The sequence below is a fragment of the Nelusetta ayraudi genome, unplaced genomic scaffold, assembly GCF_046127955.1.
Source record: "Nelusetta ayraudi isolate G7.1 ecotype Tasmania unplaced genomic scaffold, CSIRO-AGI_Nayr_v1 ptg000120l, whole genome shotgun sequence".
In the NCBI taxonomy this organism is placed as follows: domain Eukaryota; kingdom Metazoa; phylum Chordata; class Actinopteri; order Tetraodontiformes; family Monacanthidae; genus Nelusetta; species Nelusetta ayraudi.
In genome coordinates, this window is record NW_027466170.1 from 4,557,501 (window position 1) to 4,575,000 (window position 17,500).

The following is a 17,500-nucleotide window of genomic DNA, read 5'->3' on the forward strand; positions in this document are numbered from 1 at the left end:
CCAGGCCGTCGGGAGGGAGGGAGGGAGGGAGCAGACGCTGGTCTTTCCATCAGCTGCCAGAATCAAAGTATCAGTGATGGAGGCGCTGAACCCTGAAATAAAGTCTGAGCAGGTGCAGCAGCCGGAGCTGCTGGAGCCGAACGGCAGCGGAGCCGCACCGCCGCCGCCGCTGCTGCTGCTGCTGCTGCTGAATGTAAAGACCCAGTTGAGTCTGCTCCAGTCGGCCGCTGGGTTCAGTCTGGACCAGGATGGTTTGTGTTAAACTCAACATGGGCTTTCTGGCTAATTTGGACGGCGACGGCGTGCGTCTGTGTGACTGTGTGATATTTTAGATGGTGCTGCTGCAGCAGCAGTCAGGGTGCAGAAAGGCTGTGGAGCTCTGCTTGCAACATCGACGGTTCACAGTTAAAGGTCCCATATTGTTCCCCGAGATGTTCCTTCACGGTGTCTCGGGAACCGAAGATGAGATGTGGGAAAATTCCAACTGGATTGATTGTCCGGAGTCGGTGGAATCTGTTGTGCAAACGGACTAAAACATGGTGAAGAACCAAGTCATGATCAAAACAACCCACAACATAAAGAATGGAAGAAGTCAAGCAATTTGAGTCTTAATTGCACTTTGAATTTTGAAGAGACTGATTTTTATATATAGTTATATATTTATATAAATATATGTAATTTGACTTCAGGACTGCTGGGTAATTTTTGCAGAGGCTGATTATTTCTGCTTGAACTTAATCACTCGTCCAATTATTCCTGCATGTTGCTTATTTGTGTTGCAATTACTCTTGATTATAGTCTGTTAAATTTATTTCACGCGAGCTCATTTTCGCTGGAGATTTTTTTTTCTTTCTCCCCGGTCAGTGAAAGCGACGGCTGCGTCTTCACCTCCCGCCTTTTATATTTCAATACCGGGATTTTTCTTTTTGTCTTTATTCCCACACACGCAAAATAATTAAAGCAAAGCGCCGTCGTGGAGCTCTTTGTGCTGAAGATGAAACGCGTATCTGTGAATATGAAACACGGCATATTGTGATAGCCTTCTGCAAGTGGGGGAAAAGCCAACAGCCGGAGGGGCGTGGAGCTCGGGAGATAAGACGGAGCCGAAGGTCAGGAGAGTCCAGGAAGGGAACGCGGCCCTGTTGACTGAATTTAGAAAGAAAAATGAAAAGATTTGAACTTTTTTTAACGGCGTCAGTCGAGCCCATCTGGACGGCCTGGAGCGCCGAGGGACGTTTTCCTTCTTTGGAACCAGGCTGGAAAACCGGGTTTAGAGCGGCTGCTTTGATTGGCTGATGGTCTCCAGCTGTTGACTGGAGTTTGCTCGTGCAGTTTTTTTTTTTTTCAGCCGGAGGGTTAAAAAAAACTTTTCTGTGCTTCCAGGACGTCGCTGGAAGTGTCTCCACCGCCGCCGCCGCTGGGTGGCGCCGTGGAGGGAAACAACTCACTTGGTGGAAAGGAGAAGGAGGGGGAGGAGTCTGAGAACGGCCCGGCAGGTCAGTGCAAACACACACATACACACACACGCTTAACCTTAACACGCCCATGCCTGTACTAGACGGACTGAAAACCTAGCGTACAAAAAAACTACACTGCCCCCTGTTGACAAGGGGTTGGAGCAGCACAAACTTACCGTTTTGTTTTCTTCACTTGTTTGTTTCGGGCATTTGTGATGTGCAAAGTAGAGCAAATGGGTAATAAACAGGTCGTAAACAAAGGCAGTATTACGTGGGAACACAGACGGCATCACGCCAGCTAACCACCACGTAGCTCCATCACTGAGGGCGGCGGGAAGCATTTGTGATGGAGGAGTCAGAGTTTATTGATTGAAGTGTCGGAATTGGCCCAGTAAGCTACAGAAAAAGAAATCGTCTGTGCAATATTTCACCTCATATCTTCTTTTTCTTTTTCTTTCCGTCGCTCTCTCCTTCAGTCACACACAGATTTACTGCCATCAAATTCTCCCCGCGAGTTTTGTTCCTCCCCCAGAGGTGTCTGAAACTGTTATTTACGCTGAGCCAAAATCCCGTTTCTTTTCTCTTTAAATATATAGATAGAGAAAAAGAGGGCTGGAAGAAATCCCATTCTGCTCCACTCGTATTCTGCGCTCCACATTTGAGGCCAGACTTGAGAGGGAGCACAGTGAAGGTTCCAGACTTTCACAGACTGCATCTGACGAAATGAACTAACTCACTGTAAATAAGTGCAAAGAAAGTTGTGCAGGATTTGAGCTAAGCAGGTTAATAAGATCATGTGATCATCCCTGTCTCCCTCAGCGTCCAAAGTCAGAGTGCCCCCTAGTGGTGAGTGCTGGGAGGTGTGCTTTTTACGCGAATGAATGACGTGAAAATGCAAATTTTTTGCTAGCGAATTTTTCTTGCACACACCCAGCGCGAGGCGAATATGCGTATAAAACTCGCAAAGCGAATAAAAAGTTTGGCGCTCTTTCTTTCACGCCAAAGGAGACAGAAAACCCGCTCGTCACAACTGCTCTCTAGCTCCACCTAGCTGCAGTTGTTAGCGTACAGTGAGTGAGACGTTGACGGGCGAAACGTCGTCATCGTTGTTGTGCACATGGATTCACAGTGTAGCTCAAACTCCAGCGGTAAAAACAAACAGGGCGACGCTCAGGAAGGAAAGACTTTGACAAGATGACAGGCAGACACACGCACACGCACACACACAGCCACACACACACACACACACACACACACACACACACACACACACACACTGATGGAAGTAAGAAGCCTCTCCATCTCGGCGGGTCAGACAGATCAGTACCTGCCCATCCATCCGTGGCAGCGTGACGGGTAATCACTGCCGCTGATTGTGTGGCCAGAGGTCCGTCAGGGGCGGCTCATACCTGACAGGTTGCATTCTGGGTAAGGGATGGCGCCGCTGTCAGCCTGCAGGGCTGCGGCTCAGGGCCCAGGGCTCATCAGTCAGCGGCGGTGGTGGTGACGCCTGTCTGGGACGTCAGCCCCGGAGCTGCCCAGGAGACTGGCAGGCGCAGCTGCCATCGTAGCGCCACCTAGATGACCAAGAGCCTCCCCACTCAATGCACAACTTGTGTTCATGTTTGAGAAGCTCGCCGGACCCATTCCAGGTGTTTGTTTTGAACGCGTTAAGAAGAAGTTGCAGACAGACATACATAAAGAAATACATGCAAGAAATAGAAATGAAACATCAGGAAGCGTCACTGAGAGGATTTTGTTTCCAAGCACATGTTGACGTTGGGACGAGCGTCTGCTGCCGCTTTAATAATTGACACGTTTTCTGTCAACAACGTGCAGACGAGAGTTCGGGGCCAAGTCTTCCTCCTCACACCTGCTGCCAAACTTTCTGCAACAGGAGGCCGAGCTCCTCCTCCTCCTCCTCCTGCTCCTCCTCTTACTCCTGTTCCTCCTGTTCCTCCTCCTCCTGCACCCCCCTCCCTTCAGCTCTACCTTCTCCACCTTCTCCTCCTCCTCCTCCTCCTCGTCATGCTCCTTCTGCTCCTTCTGCTCCTGTTCCTCCTCCTCCTGCACCCTCCCCTTCAGCTCTACCTTCTCTACCTTCTCTACCTTCTCCACCTTCTCCTCCTCCTCCTCCTGCTTCTTCTGCGCCTTTCCTCCTCTTTCTGCACTTCCCCCTGCCCCTCCTTCAGCTCTACCTTCTCCACCTTCTCCTCCTCCTCCTCCTCCTCCTGCTCCTTCGGCTCCTGTTCCTCCTCCTCCTGCACCTCCCCCTACCCCTTCTTCAGCTCTACCATCTCCACCTTCTCCTCCTCTTCCTCCTGTTCCTCCTGTTCCTCCCCCTGCCCCTCCTTCGGCTCCTCCTCCACCTTCTCCTCCTCTTCATCCAGCTTCTCCTCCTCATCCTCCTCCTCCTGCTTCTTCTGCACCTTTCCTCCTGCTCCTCCTCTTACTCCTGTTCCTCCTGTTCCTCCTCCTCCTGCACCCCCCCTTCAGCTCTACCTTCTCCACCTTCTCCTCCTCCTCATGCTCCTTCTGCTCCTTCTGCTCCTGTTCCTCCTCCTCCTGCACCTCCCCCTACCCCTTCTTCAGCTCTACCTTCTCCACCTTCTCCTTCTCCTCCTCATCCTCCTCCTCCTGCTCCTTCTGCTCCTGTTCCTCCTCCTCCTGCACCTCCCCCTACCCCTTCTCCACCTTCTCCTCCTCTTCCTCCTGTTCCTCCTGTTCCTCCCCCTGCCCCTCCTTCGGCTCCTCCTCCACCTTCTCCTCCTCTTCATCCAGCTTCTCCTCCTCATCCTCCTCCTCCTGCTTCTTCTGCACCTTTCCTCCTCCTCCTGCTCCTCATCCTCCTCCTCCTCCTCCTCCTGCTCCTCTTCCTGCTCCTCCTCTCTGTTCAGGATAACTATGAATAATGCTCGCAGTGCCTGTGTGCATGCATAATGGAGGCTGTTTTTCCCGGCCCGGCGTTGGGAGCTGGTCTTTGTGTGTCTGTCAGAACCAGACTGTGATGTGACAGAAACACTGGAGGGGAGAAGAGGCTGACGGCTGATGGCTGATGGCAAGAGGGGAGGAGACGAGAGGAAGAGAGAGAAGGAATATAGACGAGAAAGAAAGCAAACAAACAGACAAACAACACTTCTTGTGCTCAGCTCTGTTTTCAAACAACTGATTCAAATGTTTTTCTGTTTAGAATTTATCATATTTTTCCTACATTTTGTGTGTGTGTGTGTGTGTGTGTGTGTGTGTGTGTGTGTGTGTGTGTGTGTGTTGCATTCCCTGTACTTTTAGCTGAGGAGCAGGAGGAGGAATTCCGGCGCTACTGCGAGTCCATTGCCGTTCCTGCCAGTGGGGGCAGCGCTGAGCCTGACTTCACGAGTTCTGAGTCGTTTCTCACGATCGAAGTCCTGAACGAGGTGAGGAGGAGAGCCGAGGAGGAGAGCCGAGGAGGAGCTGGACACTGTTGGGACTGACAGCTTGACGTGTTTGTGTTGCTGTGTCTCTCGTTTCCTTCTCTCTGTTTTATTTTTGCAGAACTTGGAAGATTATGGTGGCGACTACTCTGCTGACCAGAGGACAAATGGAGTTAGGAAGTAAGTTTTTCTAGAAAATAAACACCAACCAAAAAAGTCTTGGATATTTGGGAAAAACATCCGTCCAATCAAAATATTTTCTCAGGCTTTTTCTAAAACAATCTGCTGCTGGATGAAGTTTGTCTGTTTCTCCTGCAGGTTCCCCGCCGTCCACCGGGCGGCCGGGCGGAGCAGAGCTCGACCGACGGCTCAGCCAGCCTACGACCCTGGAGAAGAGGCTCCGCCCAGATCAGCACCACAGAAGCTCCGCCCATCAAAACCCAAAGGCCAATCGCAGCAACGTGAGATTATTTGTCTTGTAGAAGCTGCTGCAGCTACAACACTAGTGTGTGTGTGTGTGTGTGTGTGTGTGTGTGTGTGTGTGTGTGTGTGTGTGTGTGTCTGTCTGTCTGTCTGTCTGTCTGTGTGTTATAAGAAACATTCAGCTCATCTTGCCAGTTTGTGTCGCCCTCTGACAGCCTCGTCCCATAAGGAGGCGTCAGACGAGTCGACCATGGCGTCGGGGAAGGCTCCGCCCCCTCAGGAGGACCCTCGCTCGCCCTCGCCGTCCCTCTCCTCGTTATCTCGCCCCCCGGCTGAGGTCGTCCTCCGACCTTCACGCTCTCCTCCTCTCTCGCTCCCGTCCGATGTCTCTCCTCCGGCCTCGTCCTCGCTCCCCGGAGAACTTCACCTCCGCCCTCCTCCGCCCACCACCTCCCCCTCCTCTTCCTCCTCTGGCTCCGCCCCCTCAGCGGCCCAGCGGGGGGTGGGGTTAGACCCCGGTTCGCCCCAGTCTTCCCAGTCCCTCTCGGGCTGCCGTCCATCTCTGGAGCCTCTTCAATCCCCTCCGAACAGCCCTGCCTCCTCCTGGGGCCAATCCCAGCCCGTCCTGCCGGCTGGAGCCCAGCTGTTGGCGCCGCCACCACCGCCGCCGAGGTCATCCAATCAGAACCCAGCAGCAGCGGCAGCGGCAGCATCCCAGGAGTCCGGGGAGAGCGGCCTGCTTCTGAAAGCCTATCTCTTGAGCGAACCTCCTGCAGATGATCCCCACAGGCCACATCCTGCCCACCGAGGTTCTCCAGCACGATTCCCCAACACCACCCGCAATGCCTTGGCTGAGGAAATGGAGGCGGAGGGAGAGGACGTGGAGGACGACCTATCAACAGGTGAGCTCGTGGAGAGATATGCTAGAATAGGCACGGGCAAACTATGGCCCGGGGGCCATATGCGGCCGGCCCCTGGTCTGGAAACATCCCAGTGGAGGAACCTCACATTGAAGAAGCTTCACTAGATTCTCCAGCAGACTTAGCCCTCTGTTTACAGCCTGCTGCTAAAACTGCTTCTGTTGTTGGTCCTGGTCCAGAGAGGCTGTGACCTGTGCCACTGCCCTTTGTGACATCACACAGGGCCCCTGGGGGCCCCGCAGGAACCTTTCTTCTTCTCCTCACTGACACATTTTCTAGTTGGATTTTTGTGCAGAACGCGGAACCTTTAAGAGTCCGTCGGACAGGTTCTCTAAATCCAGGCAGTTAAAAGTTTTTGCTGAAGCTGCAACCTCATGCACTTTATTTAGTGCGACGACATATAGGCCAATATTTAATAATAATAATAAAAAAAAGCACCGTCTTCTCATAAATCAGCTTCATATAACACATTCATAAACCAGGTCGGCCGTCGTCCATCACGAGCTCAGTGTCTCTTAATTAGTTTAAAAGCATGAACCAATTTACAGCTTTGGCAAATTTTTAAAAAATTGGATACGACAAACTTGGATAAGAGCATCTTTATGTTAACCTTTCTGCAAAAAAAGTAAAAAGAGCCTCCGATCTCCCTCCCTATCCCCTCCGATAAACTGGCGTTTATTTGCTTTGATGCTCTGCGTGTGAGCAGTTTGCCTGCAAACAGCTGGCAGTGCAGCCGAAAGAGACTCACTCGTCACATCAGTCGGCCGTAGATCCTGATCACCGTGATGGAGAGCATCATGTGATCAGGTGCCAGACAGACAGACAGACAGACCGCTGGTTTAACTTCACGTCTCTTCAATGTCGTTTGCAGGGAGCGGAGCCGAGATGTCAGCAGACAGCCTGGCCGCAGCCCCGTACGACCGAGACTCCCTGGAAGAAGAAGATGAAGAAGAAGAAGAAGATGAGGTGATGGATGGAGGAGACGAGGCGCTCAGGATGAGTGAGGAGGAAGAGGAGGAGGAGGAGGAGGAGGAGGAGGAGGAGGGAGAGCTGGCCGACACGCTGCTGCAGGTAACTGTCTGCAGCCTGGGAGGTCCTGACAGGAGGCTGTGGGTGATTTCACGCTGCAGAACTCCAGCCAGAACCAGAACCAAGTGGAGCTGATCGCAGACCCCCACCAATACACAGCCCAAACACAGCCCATAGATACATATATATTGATATGGACATATATATATATACATGTATATGTATGTATGTATGTGTGTGTGTGTGTGTGTGTGTGTGTGTGTGTGTGTGTGTCTGTGTGTGTATATAAAGAAAAAAGTATATATGTATATTTACAGATTTCTATATATATATATTCATACATACACATATACATATGTGTATATATATATATATATATATATATGTGTATACATGTATATGTGTGTGTGTGTGTGTGTGTGTGTGTGTATGATACCATTCATCCTGCTTCTTTTGAGTTCTTCTTCTTCTTTTGTCCTTCCTGCATCCCTCGCTCCCTGGACTCTCTGTTCTTTCCTGTTTTGTCTCCGTCATCGCTGCTGCTGTGTGTTTTCCTTTCTTCTTTCTTTCAGCTCTGCTGAACCCGCCGACGTGCAAACAGCGCCAGCTGCAGTCACAGACTTTTCTTTTTCTTTGCCACGGCGTCATTGTTTAAATGTTTCTTTTTGGTCTCCTGGCATCTTATTGTTGCGCCTCGCCACCCCCCCCCACTCCCCCCTCACGCCCCCCCCCGTCCTCGCCTCTATTCCCTCTTGCCGTTGCCCCGCCTCTCTGCCGCGCCCCATCTGCAGCGTCTCGTCGCGGCGCTGAGGCTAGCATGTTAATGCAGCAGATGTAATCTGGGCTAAACAGAGCTGAGCTTCCTCCCTCCCTGCTTCATCTCGGAGGAGGGACGGCGGCGTGTCGGGAAGGTTTGGGCGGCGGCGGCGGCGGCAGCAGTGGCGGCTGTTTGGAGATGCTCTCGCCAGCTCCAGGGGTTAATTAAAAATCAATTCATCAAGTGGAAACAAAGGCAACGAGGAGGGGGGTGGGGAGGGGTGGTGGGAGAATCTCCAGTGGTGGAACACGGCGGCTTATTAATATGCATTTGCGGCGCAGGCGGCAGCAAAACAGGAGTTTGGGCAGCGGCGGCGGCGGAAGAGGAAGTTAAATTGATATTGGATTTCAGTTTGTCCTTTGAACCGATTTTTGTTCGGATGTAATGAAGCCGGCGGCGCTGAGACCAAACTATTAATTCCTCCCGCCGCCACCGTCCCTCCCTCCCTCTCACCCACCCCTCCCCTCCCATCCCCTCTCTCTCTCTCTCTCACTCTCACTCTCTCTCTCTCTCACTCTCTCTCTCTCTCTCTCTCTCTCTCTCTCTCTCTCTCTCTTTAGTTGCGTTTCCATTATCCCTAGAATTGCGCAAAACTTAAATATGGCAATAAAAATTGGTGATGGAAAACAGCTCAACTTGGAAAAACCTCAAATATGGCAGAACGGTTTTGATGCTCTCATGGTTTTTCAGACGTATCCATACGGAGGAATATCGCAGAAGTTTCACGGAAACTCTTTTTTCCCGATTGCATGTCAGCGAACCAGAACGGGGTCACATGCCCACTTCTTTACTTCAAGTGAAAGTGGCGCGTTATGATTGGACAGACAGACGGAATATTTTTTACAAGTAATCAGAGAAAAATAGAACAAACATTGTTGAAAAAACAAACGTAAACAAATAAAAGCAAATGTAATTCTTGTCAAATCTCGCTGGATGAAATCAAATCTCTCTCTCTCTCTCTCTCCCTCCCCCAGGTGAGGCGCCATGTGTTCCCTCAAGCGAACGGGTGTCGGCCTCCAGGTGGGCACGTCGGTCCCGGCGCCGCCAGCCCCGCCCCCTCGCACCTTCAGCCAACAGGTAGGTGACGCTAGGCTCCGCCCACTCCACTCCAGACCCGCTGGGTTTTGTCTTTTCCCTCCTTTTTTATTCACCAGCTTCCAGCTCCGAGCAGCTTCTCTCATCTGCCATGCGACTCACCTGCTCGTCTTGTGTTTTTTTTTTTTGGAACAGTTGCAATCAACGCACCTGCTCAGGTGTGAACCCCGCAGATGCTGTCCTCAGCCGCGTAACCGCTGAGTTTTTTGTGTTTGTTGGCCTGTTTTCCATCCAAGTCACACACTCTGCTAACTACTTTTTCAAACTTTTGTGCAGCAAAAACATTAAATATTTAGTCCGGGATGATGTGATTTGGTTGAGCTTCACTTCCTCATCTCTCCTCCCGCCTCACTCTAAACCAGCTGGTGTGTGTGTGTGTGTGTGTGTGTGTGTGTGTGTGTGTGTGTGTGTGTGTGTGTGTGTGTGTGTGTGTGTGTGTGTGTCGCTGCTTTCTGTACTCCAAGATGAGATGGCGAAGATTACCTCTGTGTCCGACTCCTTTGCCTGGAGATGCTTTCCAATTTGCGAGCGTTCTTCATTTCACAAAGGCCTCATAATGGGATTTAGAACAAATATGTAAAAAGGTAGAGCTTACAAGGGAGACGAAAATGAGTTTGGAGCCCGGAGGAGCGGCGGCGGCGGCGCCTTGTTGGGAAACCAGAGAATGTGGCAGGACAGGGCGCGGTAATTTACTACTGCAGCGTCCAGGGGGACCTTGCTGGGTACAGCCTCTTCCCTTCTGTATTGCTGTGTGTGTGTGTGTGTGTGTGTGTGTGTGTGTGTGTGTGTGTGTGTGTGTGTGTGTGAGACTCACTGTTGTTGCCGTAAGACATTGGAAGAGACGGCTGTTGTTTTTACATTTTTACCAGATTTCCGATGGTTAATGTGATTCCACGTCCTCTTCTTTCCAAACAGTAATTTTGCGTGAAGCTGATGGGAAACTTTCTGTTGGTTCTTCTGATACCCCCGACCGTCCAAACACCGCCGGCCAAACTCCTCCTCCTTTACTCCAGCTGAGGGTTTGTCTCTAACTGAGCTAACCGGCTGCTAACGCGCTAACGGGACAAATTGCTTTGAGCGCAGCTGCGAAGTTGATATTCCAGCAGGTGTGATTGTCTCCTCTCTGCGCAGACTCAATCTAAGCAGTGCAATCCTGACGTGATGCAGTTATTATACGTCTTCCGCAGCCAGATTTCCGTGCGTGTAAATCCGATGTGGAAACGCATTCATCATCTTTATCGCTTTGACACCAAGTTGGAACAAACTGCTACACAGTTTGGGCGCTTTTGCTTTTGCTGCACGCAGGGGGCGCCACCTGTTTAATCGGCCAGCCGCTGAGACTCTGGTTGTGTGTGGGGGGGGAGAGCGAGAGCGAGAGAGAGAGAGAGAGAGAGAGAGAGAGAAATTCACTGCCGCCCTCCCTCTTGTTTAAATGAGCTTGGCAGCAAAGACTCTTGCTCAAGGGCGCCACCTGCCTGCCTCCTGCCACGGTTCCGTTAACGCTCCAGAGTGATTGACAGTGACGTTGGACCCTGACACCCTGACAAGAACTTGCGCCTGCCCTTTAATTCTCTGCTCACCAGCAGCTCCACCTTCTCCACCTCCATCCCTCCTCCTCCTCCTCCTCCTCCCCCACCTCCATCCCTCCTCCCATCTCCTGCTCAGTCAGAAAATGAGTTTTTTTTACCCAGAACTTTTTTTTTTCTGTCCCAACGTAAAGACCTGACTGACAGACTGACAGACTGACTGACTGACTGACTGGCGGCCAAACGAGGTGCTGAAAAACAAAAAAAAGAAAAAGCAGCAAATGGGACTAATAGACGGAGGGAAACGGCTGCAACCCCGTCAATCCTCCAACCTTTTTTCCCCTCCTCTAAATTGATCGGCTTTGTTTCTTCGGAGGCTCCACCTTCCTCTTTCCATTTGCCGCAGATTTGGTCTACTTAGTAGATTCACCAGCCGCTCAATAGCATTAATTGACCAGCGAGGAGCTGTCGGGAGGAGGAGGAGAAAGGAGAAGGAGGAAGGGAAGGAAGCGGGAGAGGAGGACAAGGAGGAAGAGGAGGAAGAGGAGGAAGGGGAGGAAGGGGAGGAGGAGGAGAAAGTCGGGCGAGGAAGAGAAGAAGGGAGGAGTGGGAGGAGGTGGAGAAGGAGGTGGAAGGGGAGGAGGAGGAGGAGCAGGAGGGAGGAAACATCAGCTGGCGCCACTTTGAGGAATATGTTGTCAAATTATTATTGTTGTCACTTCCTGTTGTCACTCCTTGTTGTCACTTCCTGTTGGCACTTCCTGTTGTCGCTTCCAGACGGCGACCTCTTGGATGAGTCTGTCTCTCACTAACGCTAACCGCGAGCACCGGATCAGTTCCAAATCTCACACACTGTCGGAGTTCTGGGAGCTAAAGCCACTTGCATCTCTCTCTCTCTCACTCTCTCTCACTCTTTCTCTCTCTCTCTCTCTCTCACTCCCTCTCTCGCCCTCTCGCTTCCCGCCCTCCAGCCATACAGCTATACAGCCGTCCCGCTCTCTCCATTCATCTCACATCCAGCGTGTGAGTGATGAGTGTGAAAACATGTTTGGAAGGAGATGTGTGTCTGGAACACACACACACACACACACACACACACCTGGGCAGTGAGCGCTGGATTCCACGGGTTTGGTCGGAGCTACAGTCTGCAGCGACAGTCAAACCAAGAGATCAGGTTTCATTTGCACTGTGAAAAGAAGAGCTGTTTTGGTGCTGGTTGGCGGGTTTGACCTTGGAGGCACCAAAGTTTCTGGACACCCTTAAAATTGGACTCAATCCCATCAAATATTTGCCAGTTAACTTTTGTTTTTGTTTGCCTTTCATGAAGCAATTTGGCTGCATTAGAGATGCACAAACAAACAAATGGGAATTACTGCGAATTAATGCAAATAGAAAATTCCTTCAACCAGTTGGAATTCTTGTGTTTGTCTCACAACTCTTGTCCGTCGCTCTTTCAGAGGGTTTCTGGCTGAGGAGCAGCAGCAGCAGCAGCAGCAGCAGGAGCTTCAGCAAGGAGCATCTGGGCTGCACCACGCCCACCGCCGCCAACAGGAGGGGCCGGAGGTCAGCCAATCAGGAGAGAGCGTGCAGTGAGTGCTTTATTGTTGCCTGTTCTGGAGTCAAACAACAACACAACTGGGCTGCTGTACAGCAGCACTTTGTTGGCAGCGAGCAGGTTTCATAAAGAGATTATACCGTCTCACAATCACACACACACACACACACACACACACACACACACACACACACACACACACAGCGAGGAAACACATCTGTAGAAGTGGGATGTGATCCAAGAAACACATCCACTGTTCTCTTCCTCCGCTCAGGAAACACTGCAGTTCTGTGCAACACACACACACACACACACACACACACACACACACCTGCGTGACAAGGCCATAATCTGCTCTGCTCAGTGATGGATCTAATGCCTCCCGCTGTTTATAAATTTCCAAAGTTCTTTCTTCTTCTTCTTCTTCTTCTTCTTCTTCTTCTTCTTCTTCTTCTTCGTCTTCTTCGTCGTCTTCTTCTTCTTCTTGGCTTCAATGTAAACAGGATTATGGCTCCAGTGTTTGTGCGTTTGCCTCCCCCACTCCCCTGCACAGTCACACCATTGTTTTGTTTTCTTCAGGAAACTCCTTCCTTCCTTGCCAAGATTTTTTTCTTTTACTTCGAGGAAAAATTCTCCAACTTTTTCTTTGTTTTCCGCCTCTCCTCCACAAAGAAGTAGCTGCTGCTTTGTGTTTGGCTCCCGCTGAGATCATGTGACATCTTCCGTGTTTGGCTCCCGCTGAGATCATGTGACATCTTCAGCAGCGACCTGCTGACACACTACCTGGAATGGTTTTGTTTTGCATTATTCCTTTCCTTCGCATCCATCCATTTGGAAAAGATCTTGTATGGGAAGAGGAGGATCACTCTGACAGATTCCTTCAGCTCCAGGCTTCTTCTTGGTGGGAGGAGAGGTTTCCTGTGGTGACCAGCGATGGTGGGCGGAGCCTTCAGGGCCTTGACTTCCCTGCTCTTCTTCTTCTCCTACTGAGGGAATGTTGCAGCTTCCTGTTTCTGATCTGATCCAAACGATACGGAATGTAAGACCTTCTGGAAGACCTTCAGCTGGAAGCCGCAGCCATCCGGCTGAGCTGTGACACACACACACACACACACACACACACACACACACACACACACACACACACACACACGCCCAGGCTCCATCTCAGCTCTCGATGGGGGCCTGGGTGTAATTTACAGTGAGCAGGTGGTCGTGGATGTTCCACCTGATTCAATTTGATGTGTGCAGCCGTAAAGTGGGAGGAGACGCCTCTCGCTCGACCAGCTGGACCACTCTCTCTCTCTCTCTCTCCTCTGATGTTGCCACAATCCTCTCCTCCTCTTCTTCCTACTCATCTTCCACCTCCCTCTCCTCTTTCTCCCCCCTCCCCCCTCCCCTGCGCCCCGCCCCACCCCACCCTCGGTCACATGTCATCTTCCTCACAATGTCTTCCTCTCTGTGTCAAGACTCCAGCCTAGCAGATGGTTGGCCGCCCGCTGACCGCCGCCGCCCCCTGGTGTCTGGATCTGCTGCGTCTCTGCTGGAGACCTGCAGCCTGGAGCTGAGCAGCAGCAGCAGCAGCAGCAGCAGCAGCTGCCAGGAGCTGGAGGTGGACAAACACAGTGTCCACCAGCCGGGACAGCGGCTCGGGTCCAGGAGCAGAGGTGCACACACACACACACACACACACACACACACGGTTTACCGCGTGTCCGATGCTGATGCTCCTGTTGGACCAACTCCCTCTCCACCAACAGGAAGTGGGGCTCCAGTACTCGCTGCAGATCCTCACCAGACTGGAAGTCATCATGTATTCAGGTGTGTTGCGTTAATATCTCCTATCAGCAACACGACTTTCTCTCCTGCTCTTCGTCACCAGTTGTACCCGAAAACACGCTGTTGGGCTTCCCGAACCAAAAGATAATAAAAAAATTTAAAAAAAAGGCGATAAATCCGCATATTTACTCTGATGCAGCCAAACTAAAAATAGCCTGGAAATGTTTCCGTCGCCCTTCCTTGCAAACATTTGCACGACATCTGGAGATAAATTCCTCTTCCTCCAAGAAGATTCAGTTTGATGATGATTGCTGCCGGCTTCATTTTCCGTCTTTCTCTGCGTTTTTCCGCCGCCTTTTTACCCCCCCCTCCCCCGCCGCCGCCGTCGTGTCATCCTCGGCTCTTCCTCTCCTCCACGCTCCCCCAGTAGCTCTCCTCTGCCATTTCCCAGCACTCCCAGCAGGAGGTAATCCCTTCTTTCTTGTGCGCTAAACGCCCCCCCGTCTCGGTCGGAGGCGGTCGCTAATGTGTGATGGATCGTCAGCCGGCGGAACGACTCGGCATCCGACGCCTTAATGTGCACGTGTGTGTGTGTGTGTGTGTGTGTGTGTGTGTGTGTGTGTGTGTGTGTGTGTGTGTGTGTGTGTGTGTGTGTGTGTGTGTGTGTGTGCGTGTGTGTGTGTGTGTGTGTCGGGCCCACTCCTCACTGGAGGCCCTGAGCCGAGTGCAGCGCTGTGCAGATCACACTGAGATGTGTAATAACAGGATTAACACGTCCAACACAGTGGGTTCCCGAATCTGTGACACACACACACACACACACACACACACACACACACACACACACACACACACGCACGCATGCTGCGGGTCTTAATTACACTTGTCTCCTTCTGGTGCTGCTGCGGTTCTGTTTTTTGGATTCGGGAGAAATTTGAAAAGACTCGCAGGATCGGAGCGGAGCATCAAAAATACTGCTGATCTATTTTCCACACCAAGTGTGTCGCCCTTAAAAATGGTTCATATCGCACAATATATAAGACATCACAGTGTGCGACAGCCATACAGTAGAAGATTGTGAGTAGATTTAGGAGGACTTGTTGAATTGTGTTGTTGAATTCTTGTTGGAGACGACCTTGAAGACGGAAAAAAACCCAAGAAAACAATTGTTTTAATTAGAAACATTAAAATTCAAACCCTCTCCTGACGCATTCCTGCTCCTGACATCACCATTAATTTGTAGTGGGGTCATTAGAGGTCAAATCAGTGGTAGAAATTTTACTAAAATCGATTTAGTAAAAATAATTTCTGTTTGGGACAAAAGGTGATAAAGCTCAGGGTGTTTGAACTGGGCGGCGACCTCACAGTGACCTCACCATGACCTCACCGTGACCTCACCATGACCTCACCATGACCTCACCATGACCTCTGAAACAAGCCGTTGTGTTTTAAACGCTCCTCACTCTTCTTCGCTCTTGCAGGAGCCGGATCAGCTTCGAGCGTCGCCATGAGGAAGAGGAGGCTACAGAGTGACGCTGGCAATCCCCCCCCACCCCCACCCCCCTGCTGCCCGGACTGATGCACTGCAGCAACGCATTGTGCACCACCGCGGATGAACCGGGAAAACGATTTGGGTTAAATTACAGCTGATGAAACTGGATCAAAAATAAAAATCACATTTTTTCAGTCATTTGACAGTTTTTTTTTTTCTTATTGTTTCCTCGTGGATCTACACTCTGAAGATCTCCACGACTGGACACATCTTCAGAGCTCCGCTGAACAAACTTCTGAATCTGTTGCGATTCAGTTTGTCCGACGTTCCGATCAAAGCGACCGCGAGGCTGCAGCTCTGCAGCCTGGCAGCTGTTTCTTCAGCGCGACTGCAGCTGTGAAGGCGAATGTTGGAGATTTGAGATCTAAAAAAAAAAAAAAAAATCCCGACTGTTGTTCCGACTTTGCTGCGAGGTCGTTCACACTCGTGTTTCCAAACACTCCTGCTGAAGGTGAAAAGACCACGGCGAGTGTTCAGCTCCCCGCTGGACCCTGGCTGTGTGTGTGTGTGTGTGTGTGTGTGTGTGTGTGTGTGTGTGTGTGTGTGTTTCCAGCAGCAGGTATTGAATGCAACGCCAATTTTACTAGCAGGAGGTTTTTGAAACACAACACCTCTGTTGTGTTGCCTTTTTGTTTTTGGTTTTGTCTTCCTTGCCAAAAAAAATTGGGGTGACACTTGATCAGGTCAGACCATGTGCGCGCGCACACACACACACACACACACACACACACACACACACACACACACACGCATACACACGTACTTGCTGAGCAGGCTGCTTCAGTTGATAGATTATGTTTGTGAAAGAGGAGATAAAGAGCGATGCCAGTGGCTGCCGCTGCCATCTGTGTGTGTGTGTGTGTGTGTGTGTGTGTGTGTGTGTGTGTGTGTGTGTGTGTGTGTGTGTGTGTGTGTGTGTGGCCTGCGTGCTGTGAAGATAAACACCAGGCTGCATCACCCCCTCCCCCCCTCACTTCCTGTCTACCTGGGCCTCCTCTGACCTCCGCTGGGTTCACACCACCACTGCTTCACACACACACACACACACACACACGCAACCGCTGCGCATCAAACAAGGGCACAGCGCACACATGCACAGCTCTCTCTTACACACACACACACACACACACACACACACACACACAGTGCTGGGTGTCACAGGTGGTGCCTGGATGTGATGGAACTGGAGATCAGGGCTCCATTTGTTGGCGCTGCGTGTGTTGATGGCTGCCACTGTTGATGCCACTCGGCCTCGACGGCGCCGGCGGAGCAACGTGACGAGACGCGAATGACGCCGTTTTATTGGAAGTGATGATGATCAGCGGTAGGTAGAGGAGAGGAGGAGGAGGAGGAGGAGGAGGAGGAGGAGGAGGTGGGGTGGAGGCAGAGGACAGAAAAGAAGAGAGATGAGGGAGGAGAGGAAGAGGAAGAGTGGAGGAGGAGATGAGGGAAAGAAGGAGGAGAAAAGAGGAGAGAGGGATGAGAGGAGAGGAGGAAGGCCTTTTGTTGTGGTGTCCTTCAGCGAGTTCATCAGTGAGTGTTTAGAAGGAGACTCGAATCTGATGGATATCGAGCTGACTGGACTCGACTTTAAACAGCTGCTGCCGCTGCTGCTGCTGCCGCCACTGCTCCCGGTTCCTCTTTGACTCATGACTCACATCTCATTCACACACACACACACACACAAATAAGTGCTCTCTCTCTCTCTCTCTCTCTCTCCCTCCCTCTCAGGCTGGCACTCAACTTTCTCCCACATTGGGAGTGAGAGGTTGACATTTCGCTCCTCCTTATTAACTGACCTCCCACCAAGTCTGGAGGGCAAAGAGAGAAAAAGCAAAATAAATAAAAATAAATAAAATGACCCGGCACTAATTTCAGGGTTCAGCGGAGTCCCTCCCCCCCCCTCCCTCCCCTCCTTTCCCACCCCACCCCACCCC

At 51.3% G+C, this 17,500-nt stretch overlaps 2 protein-coding genes across 2 annotated transcripts in view; both read left to right on the forward strand.

Annotated features, from left to right (window-relative positions):
• The window catches only part of LOC142904011 (uncharacterized), a 28,659-nt gene extending 12,994 nt beyond the window's left edge, over nucleotides 1-15,665 (forward strand). Inside the window, exons 7-17 of the mRNA XM_076049941.1 lie at nucleotides 1,384-1,496; nucleotides 4,746-4,870; nucleotides 4,989-5,047; nucleotides 5,186-5,328; nucleotides 5,506-6,192; nucleotides 7,082-7,281; nucleotides 9,031-9,133; nucleotides 12,135-12,266; nucleotides 13,702-13,899; nucleotides 13,993-14,053; nucleotides 15,493-15,665. Of these exons, the coding sequence (XP_075906056.1) occupies nucleotides 1,384-1,496; nucleotides 4,746-4,870; nucleotides 4,989-5,047; nucleotides 5,186-5,328; nucleotides 5,506-6,192; nucleotides 7,082-7,281; nucleotides 9,031-9,133; nucleotides 12,135-12,266; nucleotides 13,702-13,899; nucleotides 13,993-14,053; nucleotides 15,493-15,544 (1,873 nt within the window). The 3' untranslated portion in view covers nucleotides 15,545-15,665. The remainder of the gene's footprint in view (nucleotides 1-1,383; nucleotides 1,497-4,745; nucleotides 4,871-4,988; nucleotides 5,048-5,185; nucleotides 5,329-5,505; nucleotides 6,193-7,081; nucleotides 7,282-9,030; nucleotides 9,134-12,134; nucleotides 12,267-13,701; nucleotides 13,900-13,992; nucleotides 14,054-15,492) is intronic.
• LOC142903846 (zinc finger B-box domain-containing protein 1-like) overlaps nucleotides 1-17,500 on the forward strand; it is a 98,658-nt gene that overhangs the window by 22,520 nt on the left and 58,638 nt on the right. The gene's annotated exons all lie outside the window — the stretch shown is intronic.